This window comes from Agrilus planipennis, unplaced genomic scaffold, assembly GCF_000699045.2.
Source record: "Agrilus planipennis isolate EAB-ADULT unplaced genomic scaffold, Apla_2.0 scaffold21, whole genome shotgun sequence".
Lineage (NCBI taxonomy): Eukaryota > Metazoa > Arthropoda > Insecta > Coleoptera > Buprestidae > Agrilus > Agrilus planipennis.
In genome coordinates, this window is record NW_020439030.1 from 333,745 (window position 1) to 354,756 (window position 21,012).

The 21,012-nt window shown below is 36.4% G+C and overlaps 1 protein-coding gene across 1 annotated transcript in view; it reads left to right on the forward strand.

The window, feature by feature from the left end:
* Positions 1-145: 145 nt before the first annotated feature.
* Positions 146-21,012, forward strand: part of LOC108740403 (C3 and PZP-like alpha-2-macroglobulin domain-containing protein 8) — an 83,815-nt gene continuing 62,948 nt past the window's right edge. The window contains exons 1-3 of the mRNA XM_025976518.1: positions 146-296; positions 10,452-10,580; positions 11,629-11,843. Of these exons, the coding sequence (XP_025832303.1) occupies positions 150-296; positions 10,452-10,580; positions 11,629-11,843 (491 nt within the window). The 5' untranslated portion in view covers positions 146-149. The remainder of the gene's footprint in view (positions 297-10,451; positions 10,581-11,628; positions 11,844-21,012) is intronic.

A 21,012-nucleotide genomic window follows, 5' to 3' on the forward strand; every position in this document is an offset into this window, starting at 1 on the left:
ACTATAGTTATGACAAAAATTAATAACTGGAACAGGGCTCGTCATTGTAGATAATAAATGAATAATACAGTGATAGATAGTTTATATGGTGCATTATATTTTTTAGGCAAATAACTTTATACCTTTTTTTTAATATACAGGTCGAAGTGATGAGCACAGAGAAAACAGTTCGAGTTCGCGTCAAAGTATACGACAACATGACATCCATTTACAGCCAGGACATAGAAATATCTGGTGGGGAAGGCAGCTTTATTGTACCGGCTATTATGGCTGACAGCGAATTATTGACCCTTCAAGTATGTATCTGTTTATCCTTTTAACCAGTTTTTTTTATTCCATCAGATTAAATTGAAACGTCTGACGGTGACCGGGTACCCGGCCTACATGTATACTTATCAGTTTAAAATTGAAACTATCGAATTTGGGACAAATAACAGGATTAGGTCGAGCAATTTCAGGAGTAAACATTTCTTATTTATTTATTAATTATGTAAATTTATATAAGCACATAAAAATGGATCGATAAATGTGTTGCTAAACGCAAAATGTGAGAACGGCTAGACCAATCCTAATAATGTTTTTTAAGAAATTCCTTGAAGTCCGAGGAAGGTCCTTTTGAAGAAAAGAATTGTAAAAATTCCCCAGAAAAACATAAAAGCCAAATTTAGACTGTTCCTAGCTGTCAATTTTAGAGAATTACCAAGTGTATGATTTGCCTTTTGTTGTATTTGTACCTAATTGACAGGACAAGGTTTATGTAAAAAAAATTTTTTGGAAAATGCACGGGATAATCCAGAAATTTCGATAGTATTTTTATATGGGACAACCTTCATCTTATAAATTTTGACATTTTTGTTTTTGGTTAGATTATATGAAACTTGATAGATATTTATGCTCATTGGCATAAAATCACCTGCTTTAGTATTTTAAAAGAATCTACCTCTGAAAGAGGGGTGAAAAGGGGTCGTTACGTTTATATGCTGCATATTTTATTTATAGTCAGATTTACTTGAAACTTAGTTTTAATGCTCTTTCATATAAAATTAGTGATATACATATCTATTTCAACATTTTAAAAAATTCAACCTCTGCAGGAAGCTGAGAGGGGTTTGCAAAAATTGCATGAAACTTTTTTGCTTTTGGTCTACTCGGATTTATTCGAAGGTTGCTGTAATTATTCATTGTTGAAGCAAATACGTGTTTTGGCAATTTTTAAGAATCGACTCTTAAGGTTGTTGCTGCGTTTGTATTTGAAATCTAAAATAGCGACATTACATAAAGCTAAAACTTTATAGGAATAAATTAGGAGTGAAATGGTTTTATGGAGAAACAATATTAATTTCTGCGAGCGAGACCACGGGGAAAAAGTAGTAAATAAATAAAAACATTCAGCTCTGACATTTACTCCTGTCGATATACATATATTATAGGGGATGAAGTATGAAGGTGCATTTGCGATAGTTACCCTAATCATTCGAATGCGCCATTCTATTCATTGTTGATTCCATATTCATGCCTGATATTTAACAATTATTTTCATCAATTCAGTGCTATTTTATTTACTTTAATAATATTTTCTATTACCATTGTTGGTAACTCTATTTTTCAGTTTATTGTACTTTTGGTATACCGTTTTAGCGTTTCATAAAATGTTTCATTTTTAACACATTCAGTTGCAGATCATTTTCTATTGAATAAAATAATTCGAAGTGGTCTGTATTCTGTCGAAACTGCCAGACGCGGATCGCGATTTCGATCTTTTTGGATCTCTTCAGCGCGTCGCAGACAGCTCCGACAGAACACAGACCAACTTTTACCTGCTGCCTTAACAGCGCGTTTTAGAAAATACCACAAATGCCGCTTCAGCAAGTAGATATCCATATATTTAAATGGACCCAGAACAGATGACGTTTACGGCGCCATTTGTCGTATTTTCTATTTTCTATTGAAGTTGTTAATAAACAACCGTTTTGTTTTACTTCAAAGAAAAACATAGTATATTGTAGGTGGTTAGAGGTTAGGTATATTTGCGGAATTCCGAGCTCTGAAAGACTAACTGAGGTTTCTGTCTGAGCAATTTTTGTTGTCCTAAGGCTTAGAACTAATAGTGGGAAAAATGGTGGCACGTATGTACGTATAAACATCAAAGCGGAAAATAAGAGCAAAGCTTCAAGGTAATTAGTCACAAAGGAAAATTGGATGCGGAAATAAGTCCTTGAAATTCAAAAGGGAAGAAAAGTCACTGCACACCACACGAAAAACGAACATGAAAAGTGAATTATTATTAAAACTTGTGTACGGAATGAAGCAAATATACCAAATATTTTTACAAACATATTTACTGTATTAACCAAATTGTTCTTTGATTAAAACCATGAAAAGCTAAGAAACTGGATTGTTTATAATCTTGTCATTCACTTATTACCTTCTTTAATTAATTTGAGGTTATCTACAGTAGGTAAAATTGATTCACTAATATATTGAATTAACACTACAAAAATTGAGAAGGATCTCACTAATAATGATGATTATACATTAGTTCGACGATTCTGCGACCTATACACTTAGATGTTGCTTAGTGTTACTGATGCGTAAAACCAGGGTCCCTGGTTCGATTCCCGACAGGGAGTGACAGAAGTAACAATTTTTCCTCATTAATTTGAGGTTATCAGTAGTGAGTAAAATTAATTCCCTACTACTTTGAGTGCGAAATATTTAGAACAATTAGCTTAACTTCCTATGTGTCAAAAAACTTAACTAGTTGTACAGAGAAGGATGTAAAAAAGGGGCGGACGAACTATTAGGGGAAGATTAATTTGGGTTTAGAAGAAATAGAACGTGAGAAGCCATTCTAGCTTTACGGGTAATAATAGAGAAAACGATAGAAAAATAAAAGAGAGCGTACATAGGGTTTGTAGATTGAGAAAAGCTTTTGACAAGGTTTAATGGGACAATATGTTAAATATACTTAAGAATGTAGGGATGAATTACAGAGATAGAATAATGATGCTTGGTTTCTATAAAGAGCAACAGGTAGTTATAGAGCTGGAGCAGCAATGTAGAGAAGTACATATTAGGAAGCGAGTCAGACATGGATGCACACTGCCACCCTTACTTTTTAATCTGTACATCGAAGACGCGATCAACATCATTAAGGACAGTACAACTGTAAGGATAGATATAGAGAGGCAAAAGATTAGTAGGCTTAGATTTGCAGATGATACAGCAGTATTAATATATAGCAAGGAGGAGAAAAAGGTTGTTAAACGTGTATGTATGGAGCTGGGCGCTGTATGGGTGCGAAACTTGGACGGTGGGCATAGCGGAAAAGAAAAGATCGAAAAGTGGTCTTACAGACGAATGATGAGGATGCCTTGGATAGAGACGGTTAAAAATGAAGAAGTCTTAAAAAGAATAGGAGAATAATAGAACAGAGAAATCTATGAATATAGGCGAGATAGGTTTGTAGTACCCCTTCTCCTTCTCAAATAGTTAAGAATGTGGGATGTTCTAGTTTTAGGGAAATTCGAAGATTATCTCAGGATGGGAAGGAGTGGAGTTGCTTATCGAACCAGCCTTACGACTGAAGACCTTATGGTACATTGAATTAATCGTACAAAATTTATTTAAAAGGTCTCATTAGTAATTATTGTTTTCTGAAATTTCTAATTCTAAAAATAGCAATGAAATTAAAATTTATTATTACTATTAGTTTTATCCTTAAGGAAACATCCGCCTTTAAAATGCTTTCTCTATAATAAAACATATAACAATAGCCCAGAGTTTATTATTTTTCGTTAAATTAACTTCAATTCCTTTTCAATTCGGAAAAACCGTTTACAAACATGCCCTACATTTTCCGAGAAATAGAATCACTGGAATTTCCTGTTCCAACCGCATCGAGATATTCGAGCATTAACTGAACTTAACCCCATTCCGTCGTAGGGTTACACCATCGTAAAACCGCCGTTGTTTATTTTCAATCCGGCAATAGAATTCCATGTTTACGGCATAACATTACTACGATATTTTTATTTTCTTCGGACTAACTTCCCGAGTTCTTTTTTTATTCAACACATTTCCTATATTTTAATATTTTTTTTCATTAAGCACAAATTATAGAAAACATAAGATAACAGAGGTCATCGTTAGGGATTGTTGGAAGTGAAATATTCCCATAAAATTTAGAAATAATGAAAAAGAATGTGGTCTAATCGGTACAAAATTTACTTCCTAATAATCAAGATTTTTATCAAAACAGTGTGATCAGTCAGTCATAGATCTAAATTCCATCACTACATACATAGTATAAAACAATAAAGTCGCTCGCCGCTGTCTGTCCCTATGTATGCTTAGATCTTTTAAACTACGCAACGGAACGAGAAACACTGATAATTGTAGAGGTTTCTAATGTGAAGTCGCTTTTTTGCGCTTGCATTGCAAACGCTGGCTGAACCCTACGAGAAAGATCAAAATAATATACTACAGTATTGTACACATTAAAAAGTTCTACAAAAAAGTCCGGGGTGGTATGTGTCTATCACTTAGGGATAACCCACAATAATCATTTTTTATCCTTTACTTTTTACGAGAAATAATGGCTTATTTACGAAGCGATTTTAAGCAATACAGCATTAATCATTAGCTAATGAAGTGCCTTAAATACATTGTGCATTTAATATAGATCAATATGACCCTTTACAGCATGTAATTTAAATGAATATTTTCGAAGATATTACAGATTTAAAATGCAGGGACATAACGGCTGCGGCGGTAGCTATAGCACTTTATGATTAGCAGCGATCGCACGCTAGCGAGGAAAATAACAATTATTATCCGTGCAAAGCCGGGGCGCTAGTAAATTATGTAATTTAATGAGACAAATTCACAAATTCTATATTGTGAATTTGAACATCAATTTAGACAAACTCACCAAGAGAAGGCCTGTGCAAGGAGCTAACCAGCAAACATTTCATTTTATTCCCTAATTGTTTTTCGACATTTCAACAAGTGCTCTATAGTGATGAGCAAACCAAGACAAAGATACTGGTCTTCAACTTATTTATTCGGACTTGGTCTTGGTCTTACTCAAATACTTCTAGTCTTGGCCTTGGACTTGACCTTGCTGATATACTAGAAAGCCTTTCCTTCCTCTAATGTACGTATAAGCCAACCATTCCTCTCGTAGCTTAGTGGTCAGAGCCAAAGGTCCCGGGTTCGATTCCCGGCGGGGGTGTGACAACAGTAACAAAAATATTTTCCTCATTAATCTGAGGAAAGTTTGTAGTTGATAAAAAGCAGAAAATTGATTTCAAATTAATATTGCATATTGATCTTGTTCGTTCGAAGTTGGTCTTGCTCTTAGTCTTCCTAGTATAAAGACATTCTTGGTCTTTATTTTCGCAAGACCAAGATTAATTTTGCTCATCCCTAATGCTCTAAAACGAGAAAGATATATAGAAAACCGGTCAAGTGCGAATCGGACTTCGCACCGAGGGTTCTCTACAAACTTGTAGATATTTTTGTGATGTAACTCTACAAATCTACGGTTTCCGAATTTCACGATTTTAAATCAACAAAAAATACCCTATAGGTTTTGATTCTCTTACCAGTATCAAAATATACGACATAAACAGTTGTATCTTTGATTGCGTTGACTCAGAAGTTTGATCTTTCTGACAACTACTACAAGTGGTTGCAGACCTGAGTATTTGATATTAATTTCAATTTGATACCTAGACGCGTTCTTTAGGGAAAAGGTCTTGACAGACAGACAGACGGACAACGAAACGAAGTGATTGTATAAAGGTTCCTTTTTCCTTTTGAGGTATGGAACCCTAAGAAGGACAAAACTGTACACGGAAACTGTAGTTCTTAGGCTTTCACGGCCGGCGTCTATCGATGCTGTGTTTTCTTCCGGGCTCTTTGGCCGTGGTCCGTGGAATCTTGCTTTTCCAGACGTTTCGCCGTTCTTTACTGACGGCATCTTCAGTGGTGACTGGGCAGGTGCACACGGAAAGTATATTACAGAAGTTTGAAGTATAAAAATCATCATCATCATCATTATAAGGTTGTCAGTCCTAAGACTGTTTGGACACGCACTTCCACTCTTTCCTATCTTAAGTTAATCTTCGCATTTCCCTAACACTAGAACATCCCATCATATTCTTAACTATTTGTGAACAGTAATCTAATCTAGGTCCACCTCTACTCCTCTTCCTGACTGACTTTGACTACCCCTTCATGTCTGAGAAGGTGTCCTACCGAATTATCTCGCCTATTTCCTATTGACCTTCATAGAGTCCTTTGTTCACATATTCTTTCTAGTACCTCTTCGTCAGGTTGGAAACCTTCTCTATTCAGTATAAAAATAATAAACGCTTTTTCCATAATCGTTACCCGACAGTCGTTATCTACTACAGTTCTTCTCCTGATTGAACGTTTAAATTGCACGGAAACTTTGAGTTCGGATAGCGCGCTTTTTACGTTCGAAAACTCTTTTATTCCCCCATCAACTGCTTGACGGCGAACAAAATTTTCTTTGCTAATTTTCCGGATCTTCGCAGAACAAGTCGCTTTATTTGCATTTCATATACATTTCAGTTTAACGATCGCCGTGCTCTAATGATACAATCTACATTTTTGTAGATTTTTTAAAAGGATTGCGCTGTATCATCGACTTAATATATTTAAGCCGAAATAGACGCATTTTTTCAGAAATAAAAATTAGAAATGAGGAGTTACAACACAGATTAGGAGAAGAGAGGCCGTTATGGAAATCAAAAATATATATCAGAGGGTATTTAAAGGAACAGAGGTAGACCTAGATTAGATTATTGTACGTAAATATACAGGGTGTTTCACGTAAGGCGGTTTCGTCCATAACTCCGTTATTACACTTTTAACAAAAAAATGTTTTTGTAAAAGTGGTGTACCTATATACAGAAAATATTTTCAGTTATACGGGGTGTTACATTTCTTCTTGACGCTTTGTTTAATTTTAGGTCGACAATGTTAACAGTTCGCTATACCCATCTTAACTAATTCCTCAGATAGAACAAACAGGGACCCTGAAGAAGGTAACTTTGTTACCGAAAAGTGCTTCGGACAACTACAGTGTCGTGTTTTGGCGTTGGGGTTTTGAGCTATTCTGTTTGTTCTACAACAACCGCCAAAGTTTTTCCAATCTTCATAATTCCTCAGATATTCAAACACGATTTCAGCTGTTTGAATGAAACCAATTAGCATCCAAACTATAAAAGCTAAAAACATGCGGTTTGGACAGTTGGTTTTAGCATAAATTACCGTATCTTTTTTGCCATCGTGTACGTTAGTCAGAGCCAGAAATATTGAAAGCTACTTTTGACAATCTTAAACGACGAATAACTTTTTTTTTTCATATGGAATAAAATAACCAAAATAGCGTTCGATGCGAAATTAAAAGCCCTTTCTACTGATATAAGACTTTAAACATTTATCTCTAACAGTTTGTTGTTATATATATAATGGGTACTAGATAGAAAATAGAAAACAAACACTAGCAATAATACTTTAATAACTATAAGAAAAAACCTTGTTGGTAATTAAGGTTGTATTGGGGTAGGTCGTTTGCCCTAATTTATATTATATTTTAATTACTAAACTAAATTATTTGTTATTTCGACATAGTTTCTGTACTTACTTTTTCTCGAGAACAAGAATACATCAGTACATATCACCGTACTGTTACCCTTTCTGCCACTTGTTAGTAGGATATATCAGGGTTTGATTAGCGCTAACTTATTAGTGTTCCTTATTGCTCGTTTCAACGATTTCAACTCGTTGAAAATCCGTCAACCAAGAATTAAAATTTCATTGGTTTTGTATTTAAAAGACTTCTTGAACGAACTTAATATAGTTTGGGACGTTGGTGACGGTGATATTTATAGAAAGACCTCCACACCGAAGACAATCGAGCGGCATGGCCTAGAGGTTTAGACCATTGCTTAGTATTCGATTCGATTTCAGGTCCGTCTGCCTAGGTTCTAGTTTTTCTATGGTTTCTTTGGATCACTTAGGCAAATGCTGGAGCAGTAATATTTCATAGATAATATTTCATTCTCTTCTGTCTTCGTTTCGTCCGTCTTATCTTTCTCATACGAACCACCGCACACCCATGTCCAATATTCCTCAAATGAGACTGAAGAGGGCCTTCCACCCTACCTTCCGGCATAGTCCGGAGGAACTGCTCACCTACCAGGCCTTAGTGGCTGCTAGGAGTGAAACACCCAAAAGTTTTTTAACACCGAAGACATGAACCATTAACCGTAGCGTTTATGCCGGGTACCTGCTTACCCGGTATCCGACAAAATCACCATTTGATGCATATCTAATTTCGAGAGTTTCATAGAAGTTCAATTCTGAATTTTAATATTACCCGCCCTCAAATGTTTTCATTTCTGAAGTGGTTATTTTCTATTCCGTTCTCCATAACATATTCAAATTCCGTCAGAATTTCCTGGTGCATATACCTCTGCATCTCCCTCTACAATCTATTTAAACGATAATAAACATAACAAAGTCGTGAACTAGCATTGCATTTTCATCATCATCATCATAAGGTCGTAAAGTCTAAGACTGGTTGGACACCCACCTCCACTTTTTCCTATTCTGAGCTAATCTTCGCATTTCCCTAAAACTAGAACAACCCACATCCTCAACTCACAACTATTAACAAACAATTATCTAATCTAGGCCTACCTCTATCTCTCCTAACTCGCGTTTCTGCCTTCAATATGTCTCTCTGACTAGACCTTCATTCCTGAGAAGGTGTCCCACCAACCTATCTCGCCTATTTTTTATTGACTTCCATAGAGTCCTCTGTTTTCCTTCTTTCTAAGCTTCTCTATTCACGGTATCCTCATCATTCGCCTGTAACACCACATTTCGAATGCCTCTAACCTTTTCTTTTCCGCAGCGCCCACCGTCCTTGTTTCGCACCCGTACAGCACCGTACTCCAAACATTCACTTTTAACAATCTTTTTCGAATTTCTAAATTAATCGTTCGCGAGTATACAAGTGACTTCTTTTTGTTGAAGGCGACTTGACCCTGCGTTGTCCTCTGCTTCATATCCCTACTACTCCTTCCGTCTTGACTTATCTGACTTCCTTCCTTATATTTACTTCACTACGTTGCAGCCCCAACTTTATAACTGCCTGTTGCTCTTTATACAAACTAAGTATCACTCTTCTATCTGTATAACTGATCCCTACATTTTGAAGTATATTTAACATCTTATCCCATTTAACACCGTCAGAAGCCTTTTCTAAATCTACAAATTCTATGTATGCACTCTTTTAGTCTTTTTATATCGTTTTCTCTATTGTTACTCGTAAAACTAGAATGACCTCCCGTGTTCCTCTATTTCTTCTAAACCCAAATTGATCTTCCTCTAATAGTTCTTCCGCCCTTTCTTCCATCCTCCTCTGTACAAGTCTAGTTAAGATTTTTGACGTATACGAAGTTAAGCTACTTGTTCTAAATGTCTCGCACCTATCCGCGCCTCTCCTTTTAAGTATAGTTACTACCACGTTCCTCCGGGACTTTCCCCGTCCCGTACAAAAGCATCACCTGGCACGTAAACTTAGCAATCGTCTTAAGCACATTTAGGTAGAGGCTGAGATAAAAACTCATGTATATCTCGTGTACTACAACTTCCAGGCGGGCTAAGTGAGTAAAAAGAAAAAACCTTTCCGTGAAATATTAATCTCTGACAAGTCCGATTTTCGTTAGATTCGGACAAAAAACGGAAATGAATTCCCCAGCCGTCGCTGTTCTCGAGAGGCAAAAACATTTTTATAGTTACACCGAAAGACAATGGGAACTTGATTAAAAAGATAATCTCAAAGGAACGCCTGATGACCTCATTAAGAGCTTCTCGAGTATTTCGAGTTCGTTTGCGCCGAAGGAAATTTCGTCGCGATATTTTTCATCTGATGTTGGTGTTATTATTCTTGGTGTTTGATTTGCTCACTGGTCTCTTCTTGATGAGTGCTTTCCGTGATCTGCTTACCCGACTGATTTTCTTCACTACAAGATGCTACTTCATTCCGCCCTAAAGAAAATGGTTAAAATTAACTTTATTTTTCCTTTTGACTTCCACTGCGTCCTCATCTCTAACCACATCTTTAACTATTTCTAATTTCCTCGTTATAGCTGCTCCTATTTTTCACATTTTCAACCTTCACAGAAACGTGTTCCAAACATAAACTTGTTATCCATCGCTTAAAACAGACACAAACTTTCCTATTTTACTGATTACAATTACCTACTGTAATTTCCATCGCATTTATTAACGCGCTCCTTTTAAGTACGTAATTCTACTGAAGAAAATTTTGTCCTTTTTAAGTTTTAATTTTTGTTTCTGTCTGTATTTTTATGATCAAAGGTGCAGTAGTGATTTTGTTTTAGGCGGAACTTGTGTCGGTCGAAGGCAAAGAGATCGAGAGCCATTATGTGTTGGCAAGAGAGCCAATCTACAAATGGAACTCCTCATCTGACTGTTACCTACTCATTGAGGGTGTTCAGAATACATTACAAGTAAGTCTTTGCCTCGATGTCTAATTTCAGCTAGGAAATGATCTCCACAAGCAATAAAATATTTGATCTTTTGTGTCTACTCACAAGTAACAGATACGGGGTTTGTCCGTAAAGTAAAAAGACGGGCAGTTGTGTGGTGCTCCAGTCGCTAGAAATTCACAATTTCGAAGATATTCACGCTATCTAACGGAGCGGTTACAAAGTTTTTGAAAAACGTTACAGCAGCTGATGTCCAATGGGCCTTTGTCGCGTGGAAATCGCGTTAGCAGAGGTGTACCGATGCTTAAGGAGACTATTTTGATGAATTTTGTACCGACCTGATCAATAAATTCTTTTTAGCAGACACAGTCTTATTAATTTGCAGACAAACCCTGTAAGTAATGCTTGTGTGCAGAAAACTTCATGTTCTGGTTACATGTCTCAGAATGGACGATAAAATTGGATCCTAATCATATTATTTAATTGCAAATGATACTAAATCGATCAAAGCAGTGCTCCCTTTGGTATATAATTGATAATTACTGGTGTGTAAGTAGTTAGACACAAAAGAACAGATCCTATAATTGAAGGTTTTAGTCGACTCTTTTACGTATGAACTCGTCCATTAGCTTAAAAGAGTTGAACTGCTGGACGAAGAAGTGATTAATATAATGGTTTATTGTCAAGAAGCTGAATCAGTCTGCTTCCGATAAACTATTTTCAGTATTTGTTGTTTTATTAGATGATATAATTTGGATTTTCTTCCACAAAGTTGTTTTCTGATAGACCCGGTAAGAAAACAACAATAACTTTGATGACTTCCCTAAGGTACTAATTTAAGCTGAAAATATACCAACACATCTCCGTTGGGAATGGAAAATTCATATTGCTTTCCCCAAACGTCCTTATTCAGAGTTGGAGTTGTTTAATTTCGGGTTTCTCTCTCAATATTACGGTTAGAAAACGAGCAGTTGTTATTTTCAGTTAATGAAAATCGCCAACTAGGCCCGCACAATAAACGACAAACTAATTAAATTTAAACAGCCGTTGTGTTTTGTTCAATTTTAAGCCTGACAACTCGGCACATGTGAACATCCTTTCGACGTGTTCCTGCGAGCAGTCCCTTCATTATATAATCACAACCGACGGTAGAATAACAGGATGGGACGAGAGACGTTTCGCGTACCCAGGCGAACCACCCTCCTCCTTGTCCTCCACCTCCGACAACGCACCCCTATCATCGCATACCGCCGACGCCAACGGAACATGCCAACTCAATTTCAGGTGAGTTATTGAACTAACTGTTAATCTTGTATCATACCTAAATAGACAACCGTCGACGTATTTAATTAGCAGGAGAAATTATTGTTATGGAAATCATATCTCGTGCAATATCATTCATACGGTGTACACACATTTCTGATTAGTATCGAATTTAACTAGACATAACTCAACGTATTGCCTTCAACATATGTCAACTAATGTTTTTTGAGCGTTATTAAATAACAAACATTCAATATTGTATCATCTCACCTATGTCATAAAAATAACCCACATTCCTCAACTTTCCTTTCATCATCATCATAAGGTCGTCAGTCCTATGACTGGTTGGACACGTACCTCCACTCTTTACTATCCTGAGCTAAACTTCGCATTTCCTTAAAACTAGAACAACTCACATCCTTAATTATTTGCAAACAGTAATCTAATCTGGGTCTACCTCTATCCCTCCTAACCCTTGTTTTTGCCTCCTTCATGCCTGAGAAGGTGTCCTACCAACCTATCTCGCATATTTTTTATTGACTTTCATGGAGTCCTCTGTTCTCCTATTCTTTCTAAAACCTCTTCATTTCTAACCTTTTCTATCCATGGTATCCTCATCATTCGCTTATAATACCACATTTCGAACGCTTCTAACCTTTTCTTTTCTGCCGCGCCCACTGCCCATGTTTCGCACCCGTACAACGCCGCTACAAACATACACCTTTAACAACTTTTTCGAATTTCTAAATTAACCGTTCGCGAGCATAGAAGTGACTTCTTTTTATTAAAGACAACACGACCCTGCGCTATCCTCTGCTTTATATCCCTACTACTCCTTCCGTCCTGACTTATCTGACTTCCTAGATATCTTAAATCAGCCACTTTTTTTTTCGACTCCTATCTTTATATTCGTTCTTTCCTTCCTTTTTCTTCTCTTGCACACCAGTATTTTAGTTTTACTTTTATTTATTTTCATACAGTACTGATTTTATTTAAAGCTTTGCCCATTGAAATTTAATGTCAACTGTAAGTCCTCTCTCACACATCGTTAAGTACCCTTTGAGATCATCGTTACACTTCATCATTCTGGATAATGATGACAATGTATAGCAAAATCAATACCAATAGTCAAATACCACTTTAAAAACCAAATCGGTTACGTATCTACCACGTATAGTGAGTTACGTCATGGATTTAGTTCAGCAAGTAGATATCCATCAACGTAAATGGATCTTGTTGGACATATTGAATTCTACTAAATGTAGCATTGTACAACAGATGACGTTCACTACACCGTTTTTGATACTTCATAAAACGCTGTTTATAGAGCTGATCGCAACTGTCTGCGACGCACTGGTGAGGTCGAAATCGCGATCCGTGACTGACGATTTCGACAGAATATTGACAACCATGAACTTCTTTGTCCTACAACAAAATCGAAAAAACACGATTTAAAACTAATTACTTCTCATCAGCACGCTATAAGCAGTTTCGATAAATCACGGACCAAACCGAAGCTGCTCCATATATTAATTTATTGAAAAGACGCGGTAGAAAAATATCTTTCTAATGGTTCCCCAGTTTCCCTTTTAATTGTAGCAATATCGGCAACAATACGTAAAAGGATAAAGTACGGAGTAGAGGCGTCTATTGTCGCAACCCTCCCGGCGTATATATGGCCGTTATCTAGGACAAAAGTGTTATTACGAATCCGAATCTCTTTTTTTTGCTTCATTTCTTCAACCGTTCCGAGCCAGAAGCAGAAATGTAATTTTGGCGTCTGTATTTTTTCTTACTTCACTTCTTAACTTATCAGCCTTCGCGCTTTTGTTCGTTTTTATTGAGTTTATTATGCCTACGTCATATTATGAAGTAAAAGAGGAGAAATATGAAAAAAAAAAAGCATATTACTCTTAGGAGTGAAACTTCATGTATATTAAATTTTGCGGAACGATTTCCATCCAACTGAAATCTCTTTTGTTATATACCATTCAAACGACTTCAACATATTTTAAAGATGAACATAAAGTAACACATTTAAGTGTTTCCATTTTTTACTACAAAGCTACTTAAAGCGTCGTTTTCATGAGCTCATTTTATTAGAATGATTAGTACTAGTGGCTGTCAAAAAGAAGGTAGGTTAGATAAAAGGATATATTTGCTATAGTCTGGCAAATAAATAGTGAAATGATCATCGGTAGAATTGCAATCACAAAACTGTAGAGATGTGCATGCAAAATGAATGCACTAATACTGTAACTAACATTGTAAGATATTGTTGGTAAGGGTGGCGCACATCTCTGCAGTATTGGAACAAGAAATTTTATTATCTCATAGTCGTGACTGGTCAGGTGCATTATCTACTATAGGGTTGTTCGGAAAGTCATTTAGTTTTTTTTTGTGGAAATGAAAGACACTTTTCGTATAATAAACAAATACTTTATTAAATTATATATTGACCGTTCTGGTCCAACACCTTTTGCCATCTTTCTGGTAGTAGCATAATTCCACGCTCATAAAATTTTTGGTCTTTGCTGGCAAAAAACTGATCGAGGAGGTTTTTGACCTCCTCATTTGAGGTGAAGGTTTTACCGTCTAAAAAATTTTGGAGTGACCGGAACAAATAATAATCCGATGGTGCCAGGTCTGGAGAATATGGTGGGTGTAGCATTGTATCCCATTCAAGCTGTAAAAGCTTTTGGCGAGTGACCAAACTTGTGTGAGGTCTCGCGTTGTCTTGGTGAAACACTACACCTTTCCTGTTGATTAGTTCTGACCTTTTCTGTTGAAGTGCATCATTCAGTTTGTCCAGCTGATGACAGTAGACTTCCGAATTAATCGTTGTGTTATCCGGTAAAAGCTCAAAAAAAACGATTCCTTTAAAATCCCACCAAACAGACAGCATCACCTTTTTTTGGTGAATATCGGCTTTGGAAATGGTTTGAGCCGGTTCATCTTTTTTGCTCCATGACCTCTTGCGTTTGACGTTGTTGTATACAACCCATTTTTCGTCCCCAGTGATGATGCGCTTCAAAAACGGATCATTTTCGTGACGTTTGAGAAGCGAATCGCAGACGTCAATGCGGCGACACAGATTTCTCTCTGTGAGAACATGGGGAACCCATACATCGAGCTTCGAGGATAATCCCAGGCCTTTCAAGTGGTCATAAACTGTTGAATTTGATAAATTTAACCTCAATCCGATCTCACGTGTTGTTATTCGCCGGTTCACATCAACTAATGCCTTTATCGCGTCTTTATCAGCTTCAACCGGCCTTCCCGAACGTGGTGCATCTTCGACATCAAAATTGCCGGATCGAAATTTAGCGAACCAGTTCTGGCACTGGCGTACTGTCAACACACCTTCTCCATACACATCAGTCAATTTCTTTCTGGCTTGAACAGCATTTTTACCCTTTCTGTAGTAAAACAGTAAGATATGTCGAAAATGCTGCTTATCGCTCTCCATATTTAAAAGGGCACCAACCAAAAACTACTGTGTAGAATTAATTGGAATTTTTCACCGCAAACCTTGCTATATGAGCTCTCAAAGCATATAAAAATTATACGGCTTAAATGTGAAATTGGGTGGAAAAGAATACAATTAAATCCCCTGTCGGGAAAAAACGAAATGACTTTCCGAACAACCCAATATATTCTTACTTGTTCCACTATCATATGAACAGGCATGTAAAACAAACAAAGTTTTAGTAGCTTTACTGAAAAGCATGACGAAGGTATTTTCTTCGACAATTTATAAAATTGCACGTGAAAAAAAAAAGGTACAGGTACAATTGAGGCGCCAAAAACAAATTTACGTGGAAGAAAACAAATAAATAATGATTGACTGACGGCGAAGAGGCTGTACGACAAACAGAACATTCATTTTATTTTAAAAATGACATTCCCACTCTTGACACCGTGTGGCTTAAAATCAACGAAAATATGTTGATTCTATCGATGAGCCGGGAATCGTTACGAAAATTATTAGATAATTTCGATATTCAAAACACACTCGAAAAGCACGTTAAAACCAGAAATTGTGTCGTCGAGATGAAAGTATCTCCGAACGATTGCGGAGTACCGCCAGCAAATCGCAAAGTATACTACTTGGATGAGATGTGGGACACACTGTCGGAAAAGTGTGGACAGATACTACAGTCAAAAGTAGTCGACAAGCTATTATGGAGGGCGTATCAACCGGCTTCCGATGTCCGACGGGAAAAGGCCAACGATTGATTGTGACCCATATAGATAGCGACAGTTGTTTCCTTCAGGTTAGTAGTGTAATATTTTTATCAAAAAAAAAAAATCGGCGATTACCACGAGGACATGAATGCGGATCGCTTCGAGCAGTGGTTCGACAATGTTCTCTAACGTGTGGAAGAGAATAGCCATTATTCTAATGGATAATGCCCCGTACTACAGTCGTATAAGTGAAGCAATTCCCACTAGAGCAAGTCAGAAGGCCGAAATTCAATAATAGCTTCAAGAAAAAGGAATACCATTCCACAATAACGCCATCGAAACGGAACTGGTATCTTTAGTAAAGCAACATCGACCAAAATTATGTGCAGTATGTTTGTAGATGGAATGGCTCGCAGACGAGGAATTACTCTTCACAGATTACCTCCATACCACTGCAACCTCAATCCCATATAGCTAAAATGAGCACATGTTAAAGGGATATGTGGTACGTCATAATACCACATTTAAAATAATATATATATATAGATGCCTAAATGTGCATTTATTTGAAGGACAAACAAAAATAAAATTGTAATCAATTATTATATATCTTCCTTAAATATAATTTGGTACACTACACCACTGGAATTTTTAATATCTCGATCGTTTCTTCCTGTTCAGCATGATGACTCATTTCTCTATTTATTTGCCAGACTTTACAACTATCGAATACTTTCTCATTTACCTGCATTTTTTTAAGCAAATATATTTAAAGCTAATTCAGAATCTCATGGGCCATGATGACATTGAGTTACAGACTGAGAAAACTCCGCCCCTTTAATGACCTTCTAAAAACATAGACCTGGTTTGACAGTTTCTACTTGAGTCAATGTTTTTGTTATTTGTAATACATGTAAATGCAATAAGCTCCGCCCTTCGTGCATTTCGCGGCGCATGAGATTCCGAAATGCCTCTAGCAAGTCTCTATTCGTCCCAAAATATATCAACATGGATTTATGTACAAAATTAAAACTGTTGCAAGTTTTCTTTATATCATTCCAAATACATGTAAATTTATTGCCCTGTTTTTAAATGTGCAATATAAGCACCCGGTCGTAACGGCTACGTAAAACTTTTCGTAAAAGTTAGCAACATTTTTCTTCTACTGGAATAATCAAACTTGAAGAAAGCCTTGATTGCATCTACATATTTGAATAACTGCTTCTTTTTCCAATCGCTTTCCATCCCCGTCGATAAAGCTTTAAAATGCAAATATATTTTCTGACGACGTTGCGTCCTGTAGCTTATTAGTATTCATCAACTTTCGATTGATTATTAGCGAATAGAATATTTGATAGCGTTTTAAGTTTATGTATATTTCACTTTGTAAAATACGTTTGATAGTAGTAGTAAAGACAAGAATAACCCTTGCATTTTCTCTAATTTAATAAGCCAAAAATTACTTCGAAAAATTTAGATCAAGGATCTGTGCAAAGCTAATTTTAGAGGAAGGGGGGAGATAACAGAGTTATACTTCATTTACTCCCTAGCGATGTGCCCCTTCCAATGTCTTGGATGCGCGCTGGCAAAATCGTAGGTAGGGAGAAAAATGCTCATTATAATCTCGACTCTTCTTCATTAAACATACTTTTTCATACAGTACCTGCCAAAAGTTTTGTTCAATCATGAATAGTAATGCGAGTCGAAACAACAAGCGTTAAAGCCTATATTAAAGGCTTTAAATATAAATAAACATCTCGTTGATATTTTCAGTAGTAAATGGTACCAATAACAGCACATTTGAGTAATGTAATTGCAGTGGATAAAATGGTCAATTTTTCCGTGCAGTACTGTACGGATTATACGCTCCTCGCCGGTTAAGAGTTTGGCCGAGAGTTGTCTCCTTCCTTTTCTGGCCTAGTGTTGTTCTCTTCTACTTTGCGTCGGTCAAACTGAAGGTCACATCGCTACAGAAACTATACGAAGTATAATTCATGTCGAAATTTGTGAATCCTAAAAAATGTCGACGAAAAGGAGCACATAACTAGCTTATAAAGCCTAAAGCAGGCCCATTCATTCTGAGTAAAAAACAAATATAAATATTCCTAAATTAACTTTTTCAAACATTTAACAGCGGTACTATAATACTGAAAACTTTTTAGAGATTCTAAGTTTTAAAACGAAATAGGCCACATAGAAAGATACCAAATGACTTCTTTCATTAGATTGCAAGCATGACAAAATGTAAAAAACTATTATTCGCTTATCTCTTTTCACCTTGTCTGTACTACTCTTGAAACATTTTCTAACTTAAAATAGGCGTAAATGACTACAATCCCAAGTGGAAACAAGAACGAATATACGTAGATTCTCACAGATAATTTATTGAGGACTAAGTACTAATTATTCTAAAAATTGATTTCAAAAAGTTCCGAATGCTAAATGTAGTGAAACCTTTTCTTCAGGCTGCAATACGACAAAGCAGGAGAACAGAAATTAAATAATTATGTAATGTAATAAATGTAAAATTAACAGAATATGTCATTTACGGTAATTAGCTCTACTTTTTCAATTATTCAAATTAGTTCAAACAAAAATAACCACTTAAAGGCGCCTAATTTAACGAAAAAAAGAAAATATAAATCGAAATTTAAGTTAAATCTGTGTAAAATCCTCTCATCCTCATTAGAATACGAAAAAGCAGGTCAATTGAGCCACGTTATCTTATAAAATCTGCCACCGAAAACCCTCCCTTTCTAAAAGATCCAATAAGACCGGGACGAAATACGCGAATTAAAATCAGTGGCAGTTTTCACGAGTGGATGGAAGTAATTTTGCAAGTGGATACAGGTTTATGTCGATTAAGCAAATCAAAGCGAGAAAAAGACGACCGTCTTGGTTTGGTATGCTTTCGGGCGAAAATTTTAACGAGATTGCTTACTTGACGTCGCGACGTTATCCGAGTTAAAGCAGCGGCAAAATGGAGATAGGAAAGCATTTAATTGCGATTCTTAATAATTTGGATTGTGAATTTTCGTCCCCTTTCAATTTTAACGGAGGAAACGTTTACGCTTCTCATCTTTTGCAAAATTTTCCTGACTCTCTTAATGTCTCTCAATCCGATTTAAAATTCTTGCTCTTTTAGATAAAAAATAGGTACTACAGTTTCGATTCTAAATATCAAAATCCGAAAATGTCTATTGTACATACGCCAGAACCGAACTTTTTCCTAAAAGGAATGAAGTCTCGAACAGTAACCCGGAAAAATATACCGAAAAATGGACATGGATCCACTTATTGGAGCCGATCAGCATTAACGGTAGCAAAATTTTAACGGGAATCTGTGTCGGTCTACTCAACGTATGATGGTCATCATCAACAAGATCCGTACCCACAAAGATGGTTTTACACTTACATTGGGTGTTTCATTCCCACCAGCCACTAATGCTGGTGGGTGGGCAGTACCTCCGGACTACGCCGGAAGGAAAGGCGGAAGGCCCTCTTCAGGCTCCTTTCAGGAATCGTGGGAATGGGGTGGGCGGTGGTTCGGGTGAGAAAGATGAGACAGACGAAATGAAGACAGAAGAGAATGAAAGATTATCTGTGGAATATTACTGCCCCGGCATTTGCCTAAGTGATCCAAGGAAACCACACAACAGCTTGGACCAAGGCAGACGGACTCAAAATCGAACCGGCGTCCTCCCGAATGCTAAGCAATGGACTAAACCTCTCGGCCATGCCGCTCTGATCTAAAACTGCCTACTGATTCTAAATATCACAGTCATAAATTAATTAAGAAGCATTATCTGATAGAAAAGGTTCTAATATTTATCACCATTATGAGGTCGTCAGTGCTAAGACTGGTTGGACACGAACCTCTACTTTTTCTATCCTAAGCTAATCATCGCATTTTGCTAAAACTAGAACAACCCACATCCTTGTCTATTTGTGAACAGTAATCCAATCTATATTGATCTCTCCTCCTCTTAAGTATTGTTTCTGCTTCTAATATGTCTCCTACTAGCCCTTCATGCCTGAGAAGTTGTCCTTACCAACCTATCTCGCCTATTTCTTGTTGACTTTCATATCGCCTTCTGTTCTCCTACTATTTCTAACTTTTACCTTCTCATTTCTAACTTTCTCTGTTCACGGTATTCTCACACGAGTATATTAGATATATTGCACAACTGATACTAGTTCTAGTTGCCCAAATGCAGTTTCAATTGATTCTTGGTATCATTAGCATTATTATTTGTATCGCTGCTTGTGATTAGTAAGCAAATCAGAAAAAAAACAGACAATTATGTAGGTATGTATTGTAGTTATGATGATCCGACTGCCAGAGCATAATACTTCTAAACATTCAAAAATTTTCGGTAAAGATTAATCTGCATCAAATGATAACTGTTACGGTACGCGAATTTTACGCAAAAGACTCCCGTTCGTCTATGTAACTATGTTACTGATAAAAATGTCAAATACGTAACATTGACCATAAGAAGAAACAACTTCTTTGGAAAGAAAGAAAAACACCTCCATCAGACCAATCTTAATAATTCTTTTTAAGATCAAATTCAATATCGGAAAGATCTTCTTCACAAATCAATTTAAGTTTACAAGCAGACTGTAATTATTCTTTAGTAAATCATTCAGGGTTGAAATTTCGAACGCCGCCATTCGAGCATTCATATAATGTACGTCATATTGAGGGCAAATGTCTTCTTTTTACTAATTTCCATTAACTAAACTAACCTCGTAACAAAACCTAAACGAGTCCAGATCGCAATGTTATTGGACGCAACTCATCGACAGTATTCAATCATCCAGTATATATTGTGTTCGGAAAGTCATTTCGTTTTTTCCCGACAGAGGATTTAATTGTATTCTTTTGCACCCAACTTCACATTTAAGCCGTATAATTTTTATATGCTTTGAGAGCTCATATAGCAAGGCTTGTGTGTGAAAAATTCCAATTAATTCTACGCAGTAGTTTTTGGTTGGT